The sequence below is a fragment of the Cavia porcellus genome, unplaced genomic scaffold (genome assembly GCF_034190915.1).
Source record: "Cavia porcellus strain 051 isolate PalLab524CR breed Dunkin Hartley unplaced genomic scaffold, mCavPor4.1 scaffold_37, whole genome shotgun sequence".
Classification (NCBI taxonomy): Eukaryota; Metazoa; Chordata; class Mammalia; order Rodentia; family Caviidae; genus Cavia; species Cavia porcellus.
The window spans coordinates 10,802,946-10,817,255 of record NW_026947520.1 but is presented as its reverse complement, the minus strand read 5'-3'; the positions used below and the strand labels follow the sequence as shown (position 1 = coordinate 10,817,255).

At 52.0% G+C, this 14,310-nt stretch overlaps 1 protein-coding gene across 2 annotated transcripts; it reads right to left on the bottom strand.

Moving 5' to 3' along the window:
* Positions 1 to 426: 426 nt before the first annotated feature.
* Positions 427 to 14,154, bottom strand: Cilp (cartilage intermediate layer protein). Of its 2 annotated transcripts, none has more exons than XM_013145470.2 (9): positions 13,973 to 14,154; positions 12,300 to 12,466; positions 10,285 to 10,377; positions 9,049 to 9,318; positions 8,197 to 8,376; positions 7,550 to 7,864; positions 6,597 to 6,705; positions 5,976 to 6,133; positions 427 to 3,483 (listed from the first exon to the last, which is right to left on the bottom strand). In XM_013145470.2, the coding sequence occupies exons 2-9, from the start codon at positions 12,358 to 12,360 to the stop codon at positions 1,151 to 1,153; spliced, it is 3,519 nt and encodes a 1,172-aa protein (XP_013000924.2). In that variant the 5' UTR covers positions 12,361 to 12,466; positions 13,973 to 14,154; the 3' UTR covers positions 427 to 1,150. The 2 variants fall into 2 exon arrangements, with proteins under 2 accessions (XP_013000924.2, XP_013000923.2); XM_013145469.2 differs by having other exon boundaries at positions 7,550 to 7,879; positions 13,973 to 14,153.
* Positions 14,155 to 14,310: the final 156 nt, after the last annotated feature.

Sequence of the window (14,310 nt, the reverse complement as noted above, 5' to 3'; positions counted from 1 at the left end):
TAGAAGAGGATGAGGAAAAGGAAGAGAGAAAAGTGGAGAGAGATTGATCCTCACAGGGAGGACGGTCAGCCAGCCCAGCTGGAGGAAGATGCCAAAGGACCACTTAGCCAGCTTGCCACACTCTGGGTCAAGCTCTTGTCTAAGCTCCACGGTACTGGAAAGAAAGACACAAATCAGGACATATTTTTAGTTTTGCTCAGGAGCCCAGAACATGTTCACAACTCAGGCACCTCTGCTCTTCCTTGCAAATGGAAAATATGATCCGTGAGAACAAACTTGATTGCCGGAGCCTGTGTCCAGTTGCCCAGCCCTGTAAACTTAGGAACGCTGGACCACATACCACCTGTGACTGCTCTCCAGGCCCCTGTGCCTACCTGAGCAGCTGGCTCATTTACACGGTTAAAAGACAGGACAGTGACTTCAAAATCAAAGTATGGAAAGTGCGTTTATTGACCCGTGCTCTAGGTGACACTGAGCTTCCAGCAAGAGTAAAAGCAAACTCAAAGGGAATCGTACTAAACCGTTAGCAACCTACTGTAACCCAGAGATGCTCTTTGCAGATGTGGAAGAGGAACTATGATTACCCTATATTCAATACCTTCTCTTTAAATGTACATGGGGTTCCAAATGTCAGCCAATGAAATAAATAAGTTATTTACATTTCCAGTCAAAAGGGTGTCATTTATTTCTTTATTTCACTGCCACTTATATGTATCAGCTTTGATGAGGCCTTGCTCACATCCCATGGAGCAGGGCCAAGAACTATGCTTTATATTGGTTATTTCATCTTCAGTATCAAATTGTCATTGTTATAATAGAAGTGAGAAAAACCATGCAAAAGGAACAGGAAGCACACTCGCATTCATGGCACTAAAGGAAGAACACAGCTGTGGAGTTTTACCAGGGGCCAACGTTCTTTTTCTGGGAAAAACACCAAAGGGCTCTATTTGGTCATGTTGGGGGCTATGTGCCAGTTGGTATCGTGGGACACAGACAGGAAGAAACAAACAGGCAAACTGAACCACAACACGTGTGTTTAAATTAACCGAATGACGACGGCACATGCATCAGTCCTCTTGTCACAGGAGGTGGGAAGGAGTGTGATGAACCACAGACAGCTGCTCAGAGGCTGTTGAGCAACTCCAGGAAGTCACAGGGAGGCGGCCCCTCCCTGCCGGCGCTGGTCACCCCTACTGGCCCGCTGCTGCCGCCTGGAGGGCACTCTTCCTCGAAGGGTTCCTGCAGCAGGGCTCTGGGCTGGGGTGCTTTGGAGATACTGGAAAGCACTCTGGCGGCCCACCTGCCCCTCTGCACAGTTAAAGGTGAGGGCCACACCCACATTGCTCTTCATAATTCTAGAGGAGCCATCAGAACTGCCATCGAAGCACCGGCCAAGGGCAATCTCCTTGGCCACACGAGGGTCCTGGTCTGTGACCGTGTAGATGCCATAGTTGTGGCCCAGTGGGTCCAGGGGCGCCAGCATGGTGTACTCACTGGTGTCATTGTTGACCACCAGTGGGAGGTGGTTGACCAGATACTCATGTAGCATGGAGTTCACGTTGGCTCGATGGCAGCTGCCCTGAGGGATGACCTTCACCAGGGTGCGGTCCACGCGGTCCTGGTCGTACAGCATCCCGCTGCACTTGAACTCCAGACATGCGGCTGAGACGTTGGGCTGGTCCCTGTCCCGGGTGCTCTTCACGTCCCGGATTCCATAGAGCCTCCCCACTGTCCGCCGATGGGTGCCCCCCATGTTGCGGGACCGCACATTCAGCTCCAGCGGCCCCACGATCTTCACTTTGATGTAGCAGGCCCTGAACTCCATCGGCTTGGGCCACCATGCCAGGTAATCTTCAGTCCAGCTCATGGGGTCATCTTCGTTGAAAGGAACCGTGTTGTAGTCATAACGATCCCCCTCGATTTGGTAGAAACGAAAGTGGGGCGCGCTGGCCGGTGCCTCCTCACAGGCCCGGAGGTTCTCAAAGGCGTAGATGGGACCATTGCTCTCCTCAGTGGAGTTGGGCCTTGGCTTGGCCATGCTGATCTGGAAGGCCGTCTTCTTCACCCGAGGGTCCTCGTGGTCCGTGCGACGATACTTGAGCTTGTTGAGGTAGGGCTGAGGGACACCAATGGCATTGGGGTTGAATTTAGGAGCAGACTCCACTGCTTCCAGTTCCTCCCCGCCCAGGCTCGCCAGGACGTAGGCGGAGTAGGCGTCAGGGGCCTGGTCATCACAGAAGGCAGGCACACAGGCTCCGTTGGGACCTGTGAGGACACTGTCAAAGCGGCCCCAGGCCCGAGGGTTGGACGAAAAGCCTGTTCTGGGCTCCAAGTTGATCACAGAGACCACAACACCCTGGATTTGCTCACTGGGCAGGAACCTCTCACTCCGGTAGGCCCTCACCTTGATAAAGCATCTCCTGCTCTCGGGGACATCCAGGTTGAAGAGCCTCCTTTCTCGGATCTCCATGTTGCCCACCAGGAAAGTTCTCTCTTCCCTTTTGTTCCTCCTCTGGCGTTCAAATTTGAAATCACCTTCTTCCTCCCACAGCCCTGTGTCTGGGTTGAGTGACCAGAGTTTCATGGCAGACACGTGTTCTGGCATCTTGACCTGGGTCGAGTCTAGGTGGACCTTGACCTTGCCGGCATTCAGGGTCTCCAAGGTGGCCTCGTCTGTGAAGTCCACAGAGAACATGCCGTACGTCCTCAGGGGGAAGGTGTCCCCTTCATCATTGATGAAGCTCAGGTCACTCTGGGTGGCTGCAGCTGTGGAAAGATCTCGGGGATCCAGGAAGGTCACACTGGCCTTCACCTTTCCCGAGTAGGGCTCTCCATTCTGCTTGGAGAAGCTGCCAGATGGGATCTCCAGTTCGGCCATGGGGTCCTGGCCAGCCACCTCTCCCAGGGGGATGACGTTGGTCTCCATGGCGTCTAGCGTGACGGGCTCCTTTCGCCGAAGCACCTTGATCTCGTGGAACACCGCGCTCCCTTTCCGGTTGAAGGGCAGCACCTTGGTGGTGTTGACAAATTTCTGTAGCCTGTCCACGAAGGTGAGCACCAGTCTCTCTGTGTCCTGTGGGACGTGCAGGGTGAAAGTGCCCTTGTAGCCGGTCATGCTCACACGATTGCCCCCCATGTATACATGGCCGAAGCGCATGGGTTCCCCGGTGTCCACAGCGCTCACGCGGCCCCGCACGATGCTCCGCGTCTCTGTGCACCGCTGGCAGCTGCACTCCTTGGCCACCTTGATGGGCAGTGTGTAGCTGCTGCACTGGATCTCCCTCTCCTCTGTTTTGGAGATACCGCAGCAGTTCTCCACGGCATCCTCGCACCTCATCCCATTATCCTGCTGCCCGGCACAGGTCTTAACAGGACAGCGGCCCACATCATAGTAGAAGGAGTTAGTGGCATTCTGGAAGCAGTCATGGGGTAGCCGGATAAGGTAGCTCTCAGGGGTCGGGTTGCAAGGACTCTCATCTAGGGCTGAGGAAGAAACCAGGCGGAAGTTAAGATACAAGTTCACATCCTACACGGGCTACCTCAATGTCACCTCTCTACAGGGTCCAAGGACTTGGGTAACTGTGACCTTGCTTCTCACAGAGCTCTGGCAGAGAGGCAGGGCGGCTATGATCATTCTTACCTTACACATGGGGAAATGGAACTGGCTGCTGAGGACCTTAAGATAGTGGTTCTCTATGAAGGGGGCTGAAAGTGTGTGAGGGTGTTTTGGGGGTTATCACAAAGATCACAAGTGCTACAGGATACAGGGGCCGGGGGCTGAGGACATGCCACCTGATGCTTCATAGCCTGCAGTGCCTGGCCCAAACCCACTGGAAGAATTTTTCTGCATCCTGCACAATTTTTACACACCCAGTGGGAGATTCTTATAGAGCAGAAAACCTCTTTAAAGTGATTATGGCCTGGTATTTTGTTCCATGGCCTCAACCACACACTGAAGTTTTCAAGAATACAGCTAACACATGAATCAATCTCACACTTCATTTCACTTGGAATACCAAGAATATTCTCTCATTTCAGACTGATCAATGTGACCTGGCATTTGTAGCTATCACATTTGTCATTACTCTGGATTCAAGTGCAAACCGACTTCTTGGTTTATCTGTGTCATTGTGCCAAGGTGTTTAGATACTGCAATACTTTTTGTATTATAGTGTGTCTCCCTCTGTCTCTGTCTCTCTCATTTTGTTTTGTGAGACAGGGTCTTGCTTCATAATCCAGGCTGGCCTTGAACTCACTGTATGGCCTCAGCTAGCCTTGATTTTTATGGTAATCCTCCTGCATCAGCCTTCTAAATGCTAGGATTGCTAGTATATACCACCACTCCTAGCTTTATTTCTCCTTTATGTCATAATTAGGACCACATGCTTATAAATTTAGAAATTCTATGTAATTATTATCTATAAATTGAACTTTAGTCAATTTTTTTCTTTTTTTTTTTTTTTTTTTGGTGCCGATGATCGAACTCATGACCTCATGCTTACCAGGCAGATGCTTAAGCCGCTGAGCTAAATCCCGGGCCCTTCAACTTTATTTTTAAAGTCACTATGCTGGCCAGGTGTGGTGGCACATATCTGTAATCCTAGCATTCAGGAGGCTGATGCAGGATGGCAAATTTGAGACCATCTGGACTATCGTTTGAATTAAAGGCTGGTCTAATCTATACAGAGAGATCTGGTTTTTTTTTAAAAAATTACTGCACCAAACAGGGGAGCACTGGTGTGAGGGCAAAAAACCTGGGTGCTGCACATCTTCTCTGCTGAGATCCAAAGTCTCTTTGTTCTGTTGGTCTAGAAGTCTGTGTGATATTCCAGAGTTCTTTCAGTCATACTCACTACCTCTGTTTTTTGCTGGGTTTTGTTTAGGCCAGTTGCTAAGATACCTTCTTTTCCCCTTGCTTTCCAAGGACAGGTTTCCAGCAGGCCTGTGGCCTCAAATCTCTTCCTCTCCAGTCTTCTTCTATAAGTCAGCTGTAATCAGGTTCCCTTTTGTGTTTGTTTTATGTGCCTGTGTGTGGGGGCGGTATTGTTCTGTTTTAGGCTTGTTTTGTTGTGTGTGTGTAGGAGGATCCCTACTGAGGATTGAACCCAAAACCTTTACACTGAGCCCATTTTTAAAATTTTGAGATAAAGTCTTGTTGAGTTGTTAAATCACCCTGGCTAGGCTCAAATTCCCAATCTTAGATCCTCCTGCCTCAGTTTCCCAGAGTGTTGCGATTACAGGGCTGTGCCATCAAGCCTGACTAGATTACCCTCAGTTTGTTTGTTATTTTGTTTTTTAATCTGATTTTTTGGCAACAGGGTCTTACTATGTAGTACAGGCTGGCCTTGAATTTGCAGCAACCTTCCTGCCTCACCCTTCAGAGTTCTGGGATTATAGGCATGTGCTACCATATCTAGCTAAGTCATCTTTTCTTATGAAGCCCTCGGGTTCCCCACTTGAGTGTTTGATTTAGTCCATGCTGGTGCCTCAGCCTGGAACAACTCCACACACAGTTCCTGCCCTCTCTTTCAGACCAGTGGTTTGCAACTTTGTAAATGAGAATCACCCAGGCATCTTTGAAACCATGCATGCCCAGGCCACATCCCATATTAAATCAGACACTCCCAGGGTGAGGCAGAAGCTTCAGTATTTTTTGAAATTATCAGTAGATGTGTCAAAGGGCAGCTAAGGCTGAAAAACCACAGTGTTAGCCTTAGCTGAAAGCTGCTGTGGGAGGAATCTGTCTATGTCCCTTCTCTCCTGTTTTACCTAAAAATTTCGGGCTTTTTATTTATATTTCTTCACTTCTCCTCAAATGGATTCAGGTCTCCACCACCTCAGGGTGATCACCAGAGGGTGCAGCATTGTGCAACGCTCAGAGAAGCCCAAGCGCTCACTGCCAAGTTACAATCCTCCCGCTGCTCCGCCAGCTCTGCTGCAGCCCGGAAATCCCCCGGGAACCCAGAGAGGCTCACCTATGACCGACAGCTGGGCGACCCGGGACTTGGCAGCTCCCGCGTCGCTCTGCGCCTTGCAGAAATACTCTCCAGCCTGCTCAGGCCGCAGCTTTTTCAGCACCAGCTTACCCTCGTGCTTGTAAAGAGAGGGATCCAGCAGCGTGTCATTGTGATACCTGTGAGGCACAGAGAGGAGGCACCTGAGGGGCAATGGTAGTGGGGGAATGCAGTCTTGTTTCTGCCTGTGCAGAAACTTCACCCCGCACTGGCCTCAGCCCCTTCGCACAGAGCAGCCGGGAGAGTCAGGGGCTTTGGTTCTGAGGCCCAGCCCCACCGCTTAGACAGCTGTGGATCTCAGCATCCGCTTCCTGGTCTATACAACGGCCCTCATGGGCTCCAGCTGACCTTACGGTGTTGTAGGGGTTGTCATGCAAGAGAGGGGCTGTTAAAGGTGAGGGGTGAGCCAGCTGGGGGGGGGGGGGCTCCATGCTGGGCAGCTTCCACTCCGCTGGCTGCACCAGTCAACGTGGACACCCAGGCTCTGTGCCAGGTTTAGGTTTAGCGCCAGCCTATTGGTAATTGCTGCAGAAAGCTCTGGTTTCCGGAAGAGGGGTGGGCAGGGGCCAGCGGAAAACGTACCAGAAATACTTGTCTGGATTGGGCTTCCCAGTGGCCTTGCAGCACAGGGACACGCTCTGTCCGGCCCGCCGGGCTTTGGTCTTAGGGTTCATCACAATGTAGGGAGTCTCTGGGACACCAGATGAGAAACAGTGTTTTTTGTTTTTTGGGGGGTTTTTTGCCTTTGAGATGAGTTCTTTATGTTATTTGAATTTTGTGGCTCCCCATCCCCCACCCAGCCCATCTCTAATGCTCCTAAAACTCATGGGATTAAAGCCACAGTGGAGATCCCCTTTTCACCATTTGGACCAGGGACCTTGTGACAGATGTGATGTCTGACTGGCTGTTTTGAATAGTGAGATATTGGTGTTCTGCTGCCCTTGGCAACTTTTCTTTTGGCTACTCTGCACCATTTTTGAGCTCTCCACACACCACCCCCCCAAGACCTCCAGTGCTCACACTGTATTGTAATACGCTGTTTTAGATAAAGCGGTCTGCAAAGACCTCATCCATTAGAAACAAGACCTTCAGCATCTGCAGAAAAAACATGCCATGCTGAATACATACAGCAAGTGCAAAAGCCCTGAAGCAGATGTTACATCTGTATTTGAGGACTGCTAGGAAGCCTTTGTGGCTGGAGAGGAGTGACTCCATGTGCAAAGAGCAATGAGAAAAGAAAACAGCCAGGTGTGATGGCACATTGCCTGTAATCGGAGCACTCAGGAGGCTGAGGCAGGAGGATCATTTCAAGTTTGAGGCCAGCCTGGGCTACAAAGGGTGAATTCAAGGCCAGCCTCAACTGCCTAATGAAACCTTGTCTCAAAAAGACAGGAAAATAAAAAAGGAAAGGAAGAATGAATGAAAGAAAAATAGGGAGGGTCAGATTACTGAGGCCTGTGAGCCACACTGAAGACTTGGGGTTTCACTCTGGCTAAGGCAGGAAGCCAGCTTTTCACACCTAGAGCGCTTCTTACCTGCCCTCACGAACTCCGCATTGATGGTGGCTGAGTTCAGGCTAGTCCTGGGCATCGTGAGCACAATGGGTACGAACTTGGCCTTCATGATCTTCAGTTTGCTTTTGCCATCAGGGCACAAGCCAGGGACTTGGAACCTGCCACTGCTGTCTGTCTTGGTCAGCATCTTCAGCACCTTGGTCTGCAGGTAGACAGTGGCCCCCACAGCTGGGTCACCTCCAGAGAGGGAGACAACCCCATGGAGCACGAAGTCCTCGCACATGCAGGCATCACACTCGGCATTTGCCCGGCCCATGGGGCAGGTCAGGTCACAGGCTGTGGTCCAAGGAGCTGCATCAGAAAGGCGTATGTGGATTCTGATTCTCCTTCACTGCGCCCCAGCCTGTAGACTCACATGGACCTCCCTTTACCGTTTGTCACTCTTCAGTATCAGCCTATTGGGCTGACTCTTACTCATTGTCTGAGCCCAGAACACTCCTTGAGGGAGCCTTTCTGGATTTCTCTAAGCTATGATCACCTACAGTCCCATTGGAGCACATGGTAGTGACTCAGTTAATACTTGGGGAGGGAATCTTAGCTGCTCATCCTTTCAGGCTGCTTCAGCCTAACCCACCATGCCAGGCCTGGCGTCGGAGGGAGGGCGGTACCTGGGCAATCTGGGTTCTCACAGAGCCGGCCCTCCTCGGCAGCCTCACTGCACAATGACACCATCTCTGCCAGGCAGGTGCGTGTGCGGGTCTGGACCCCCATATGACCACAGGGAGCCGAACACTTGCTCCAGGGAGACCAGGGACCCCAAATGCGCTCTGTGTCCCGGCGTAGGGATCCTGCAAAATGAGATCAGTGATGATCTAACCTCTCTCTCAAAGTGGCACTGAGGGGGCTTTTTGTCAAGCCCTGAGATTTGACTTACCATCCTAGGATATGCAGGGACAGTACCACCTTCCTTTTCCTGTAGGCCAGGGCCTGTGGTGAGCTGGGCTCCAGTCACCTCTGCCCACTCCTTCCCTCCAGTCTGAGGCTGAAGAGCAGCCTAAGTCCCCATGCCCCCATGACCTCTCCAGGTCAGCATCAGGCCATGCCACCCTAAAGAGGAGTGGGCCTGCAGCTGGTGCCCAAGTGCTGCAGGATACGATGCCAAGGACACAGACTCTGCAAACATAGACAGGGTACAGACGCCAGCTCTGCGTTTATTCACTGTGGCATCTCAAGATGTTACCTGGCTTCCCAGCATGCCATGCACCTGCCAAGACAGCCGTGGTGCCAAGGCCAGTGGAAAAGAGGGAATAGGAACAGCATCTGGTATGTAGCAACAGTAACAGGAACCAGCACTTTGTGAATCGGGGCCCCACCTTCTCCATTCATGCTTTCACTGACACCTCATCAAAAACTTTTATGGGATTTACTCTTAGTGCTATTGCCTGAGTGAGAAACTGAGCCTAAGAACTAAAGAAAACTCTATCCCTGAAGCACAAACAGGAGATTCCTGTAGGTCTCACCCAGCGGGCAGAGGAAGCGCACTGTGTAGTTGGAGCAGTTCCTGCCAAGTCGCTGCTCCTGGTTGAGGCACCAGAAGCCCTCGCGGGGACTGCTGTGGACCACCTGACCAGTGCTGCCCACGGGCATCCAGTCAGTGGTCCGGGCCTCCAGCCGCAGCGGGTGGGCACACACGCGTTCCCCGTAGTAGAAGCGAATGGCGTCCAGCCGTTCAAAGTCGCCTTTCCCACCTGGGTGGTCAATGTTGAACCACGCTGTCCACTCCCCGGGACCTGAAGGATAGGGCGGGTTGGGGAGCAGCCATCCCTGGGAGAACAGGGGAGCTCGGTACTCCTTCCTGCTTAGGCCAGGGAGTCTTCCCTGGTACAACTCACCTGCCCCTGGCCATCTCAGGCCCTGTCAAACTTGTGTCCACCCTCAGCCTCTCTCCAGTCCTTCCCATGGCCCACAATGCAGGGACCTCAGCAGCCTGGCAGAACCTCGCCAGGAAGCCCCTGCCTGGCTTCTCTGCTCCAAGGCTCTCCCTTCCTCCACACGCCACCTCCCTAGCACTGTAGGCCAGGTGAGATTTCTCCATGAAGTTTGAACTACACATACCACCCTTCTGTTTTATGATCCCTTAGCAGCTAAGTGTGATGGTGCACACCTGTAATCCTGGTGGTTATACACCAGGTGTTCTGGGAGGCTAAGACAGGAAGGTCATAAGTTTGAGCCTAGTCTGAGCAATTTAGCAACTTAATGAGACCCTGATTCAAAATTTACAAAATTAAAAAGATTAGGGAATGTAACACAGTGCAAAGGCCCGTGTTCAATCAATCCACATGCAGTACCTCAAAACACATGCATACAAAAGACATCCCTTGGGGCTGGGGATTTAGCATAAGCGCCTGCCTTGAAAGCAGGCAGTCATGAGTTCAATCCTCGGTACCGATAAGAAGGAAAAAGACAAAAAAACAAAAAGACATCCCTTTGCAAAACATTGGGGTGCTGGCAAGCTGACCTCTTCTATCTTTCCATCCTCATCTCCCACTTCCCTCCCCACCAACACATGCTGCAGCCCCAGGAAGACAGCAGGCAGCTTCCCGATTCTGAGCCATCCTATACAATGTCTCTGCCAAATGCCTCATGAAAGTGGCTTCCATGAAACCTTGATGTCACGCTCCAACTTCAGAGATCCCTTTTGCAAGGTCGGTAAAAGCCCAGCCCTCCTGGCCCTCCCTACTCCAGCCACAACTCACTCTCCTGGGTGACAGCAGGCTTGGCAAAGGTGCCGGTGGTCCTCTTCCCGGGCTGGACTCTTCTCACTGCCTGAGTGAGCACTGTCTGCCTCCCTGAGGGCCAGGAGAAGAAGCAGCTGATCGAGGAGCCAGGATGAACCAGGAACCCCTCAAAATGCAAGAAAGCAGTATGGTGTGCTGGATGGAACACAAGCTCTAGCCACGGATTCGAATCACCACTCTGCCACTTACTGCTGTGCAGTCTCAGAAAGACTGTATTCCTGTTTTGCCTTAGAGATACATTAAAAAATCACAATGGCGTACAGTTGGTGTAAAGTTGGTGCATTATTTGGGACAATAAGGAATACAAAGGGAACCAGCATGGGGTGCATGCTTGGTGAATACAGCACTCACCTCTGGAAAGTATTTCTTGGCAAGAGAGAGCTGTAGGTGAAACAGAGGTACTGACTGCCACCATAGAGGGCCATTCTGGCCAGAGCGTTCCGTAGTATAAACATCAACACGCCACAAGTCTATTACGATGAGGGCACCGCAACACCCAGCCCATCTGGCCCCATGTTCTCTCTTCATAAAATGAGGTCATGGTTCCTGACTTAGAGGACTTTGGGAATTACAAAATCTCATTGATAAAAACCACTTAACAGTCAGCCTAGAAACATCAGCCACTCCCTTTAGCTGAATACCTGGCCCCATAGACATCCCTCTCCCTTCCCTCGGAGACAGACTCCTGTTCCCTGATTCTTTGGCCTCAGGCTGTGGGGTTCTCTTGGGGATAAACCCAGTGTCCGGAGGCCATAAGCAGTTGCAGTCCTGCACCCCCAGCCCTGGAAGGTGCGGGGAGCAGGGGTCCATGAACATCTTGAAAGGCAATTAACTCCCAGGCGAGGAGCCAAATCAGAACTCTGAGCTGCTTAATTGGGGTGATAGGAGCTCTTTTAATCAAGCCAATCTGATTTCCCATCAGATGGTTGAATGTTAATCATTTGCAGAACAGCAGCTGTCCAGGTCAAGGGTAGGGTCTATCGGGAGGCGGGTGGGTACACCCAGTGCTGCGATGCAGGGTGACAGCTTTTGTTCTTCCATCTGTGCACACAAAGCCAGTCTCAGGGGTTGCCACTTAATTTGGGGTTTTGGTTCTTTTTTGTTTTGCTTTTTGTACTGGGATCGAACTCACAACCTCACACTCTCCAGACAAGCGCTGTGCTACTGAGCTATATCCCCGGCCCTGGAGGATGCCACTGGAGAAGAGGGTTTCAAGAGGTTGGGAATGAGGAGAGGAAGGAGAGGTGGGAGCCAGTGTATGGTGGGGCCAGTGAGCCTCTGATGCCTCCACCAGATGGCGGGCAAAGTCTCTCTCCCTGCTCTTTGTGGACAGGGACAGGGTCAGAGGGCAAGGAAACTAGAGGGGTTCTGGCAGTTCTGTGAAATTTGGTCTCCCCGAAACTGAGCTTTAGGCCAGAAGAATCCTTATGAAACTAAAAACAGACCAAAGCCCATCTCCTTCCTGACCCCTCAGGGCCCCCGCCCCACTCCCTTTTGCTTTGGCTACCGGGAAGCACAGAGCTAAATTTAGTACTCAGGGGCGTAGATCTCCTATCTATTCTTGTCCCTCTGTTCATTCCTCGACTCATTTAAAAATTTCTGTGCTGTGAACTATCAGCTGGGTATGGTGGTGCACCCCTGTTACTCTAGCATTCTGGGAGGTTGAGGCAAGAGGATGGCAAGTTCAAGCCCAGCCTGGGCAACTGACCAAGTTAGTGAGACCCTGTCTCAAAATTTAAAAAAAAAAAAAAATTTGAAAAGGAACAAGAATTTAGCTCAGTGCAAAGGTCCCAGGTTCTATCCCAAGTACCAGGGGGGATAAATTGGGAACTATCTAAAATAAATTCATCAAATAGCCCCAGGTCGTAATGCCATTACTGTGCTAAGGGAGATGCACAGATGGGTCCCAGACCAGACATGACTTCACTATGGCACGTGACAAATTTGGGAGGTAGCAGATACTCAGCCCATACCCGACACAGAGGCTACTTGCAAGACCAAGAAAGAGAACAGCCAGGCCTTGGCCCCCTTCATCTTCCCCCAGCCCTGTGGGAACGTGGCAAGAGAGGGTGGGAAGGCTTCACCAAGCCAGCTCGCCTCCGGGATGCGGTGTCCTGAGAGATTCCTTGGATCTGATGACCTACAAAGAAACCAAGCTCGTCAGACCCCGCAATTCTGAGTCAGGCCTAATGACTAGAACAGAAGTATTTCTTGACCCACTGAGGACAGAACGGTGGACAGCATGGTATCTCACAAGTGTGGTATCTGCTCAATTTGGAAAACTGAGCAGCTTGGGAGATGCAGAGGCTCTGAATCTGAGTTCACAGAGGCTGACCCAGGGTCCCACTTGGAGCATAAGGGCAGAGGGAAGCAAAGAGGTTCCTTGCCAATGACAGGGACCACGGCTCACCAGGACCAGCCTCAGATCAAGGCCCAGGCTTCGGGGGTGGTGGCCGGCTGGCCCTTGGTGGGGCTCACACACTTACACAGGGAGCTATATTTTAAGGCCAGGCGGGACTGTCAACGACGCTAGTGGCCCCTCCTAGGCAGGCAGGCTGGAGGCATAGATGGCTCAGATGCATCACCTCCAAGAATACATTCCCAGATGTGCACGGGCCACAGCTGGAATGCATTTTGCTTGCTTGCTTGGGGCCTGGCTGGGAATTCCACAGCCAGGAACCAGTTGAGGGAAAGTAGAGGGGGTGCAGTGTGAGAGGCCAGGGCTCCCCACTACCTGCTGAGCATGGCTAGGGGCTGCAGGGTGTGGAGAGGAACATGGGCATGGTAATGCAGGTTAAAGAACCACAGGGCATGTGTGGCCGGACATTTGCTCGATAGGACATTCTCTTCTCTCCCCGGAGCTCTGGCCAGCCCAAAGTCTGATCAGTTCCTGGAGACCCCCCCCCAAAATGGTTTCCTTCAATCCCCAAAGTCTGGAGTATGATAGGGAAAGGAAGACTTCTCTGCTCTGGAAAAAAGATCCAGAAACTCTTGAATGCCCCTGGGGAAGGAACAAACAATTCCACATGGGGACCATCTAGCCCTAAAACTGCTAACCCTCCTCGTCCCCTGTCAGTCCAGGAACAAGTCACCCGGAGGTTGGATCTCTAGGGAGTGTAGGACTCACCTCTAGCCCTGGGCTCTGAGTTGGGGCTGAGTGGCCTGCAGACCTGCACAGCACTTAGCCTAAGCCCGCTGCAGTGATCTGAAAGGAGCTGAGGTGGCCTGGGGCACCTTTTGGAAAAACCATTTCCCATCCTACAGCCAGTGGAGTTTTCTCAGCCTCCCACCATTCTGCAGAATATGTCTGACGCTCAGGCTCCCCAGCCCACGCTCATCCGAGCTCTTGGACCATGAATGCTGGCCGGCCATAAGAAGAATGCAGGGCACCCCCTAGGTACAGAGACCTGGAGTGGAGCCATCTGTGGGGTTCCTGATGACAGATGAGACAGGAAGAGGACTTGGGGGACTCAGGGAGAAAAGAGAACTCCAAAGTAGAAAGGGAAGTCTTTTCATTGGAAATGAGGGTCAGCCAGCAAAAAAAAAAAAAAAAAAACAAGAAATGGGGTGGTCAGGGGAGAGCCGAAGCAGCTAAGCCAGGCATGGGGTGCAAGGATGGGGTGAGGGACCTGGGAATAGAGCTCACCAGTGCTGAGCAGGTCTCCTTCACTGGGGGTCCGAGTCCTCACTACTGCAGCGGTCCAGCTGCGGGCCTTATATAGCCCAGCTGGTGGCTCAGCCTGTGGCAGGCAGCCATGGGAAGCAGAGAAACCAGATCTGAGCTGAGCCTTCCTCCCCTCCCCACGCCCCCTGCAGCTCCCAGAAGCCAGGACTAAACATCCGGATCTTTAGGGGCAGATGCTGTGGGGCCTGCAATGGCCCAGGTGGGCAGCTGCCCAGGGCTCTCCTGGCCAGGGCAGACAGGGGTTAGGCTGTGGGCTGGGCATTGGAACAGCCCTGGGAAAGGGCCAAGAGGAATTCTCC

Coding starts and splice junctions, on each gene's coding strand:
- Cilp (XM_013145469.2), bottom strand. CDS start 12,360: ATGAAGGGGGCCAAGGCCTGGCTGTTCTCTTTCTTGGTCTTGCAAGTA. Junction 7,880..8,196: donor TGAGAACCCAGATTGCCCAG/GTACCGCCCTCC, acceptor TTTCTGATGCAG/CTCCTTGGACCACAGCCTGT. Junction 3,484..5,975: donor CGCCCAGCTGTCGGTCATAG/GTGAGCCTCTCT, acceptor TTTCTTCCTCAG/CCCTAGATGAGAGTCCTTGC.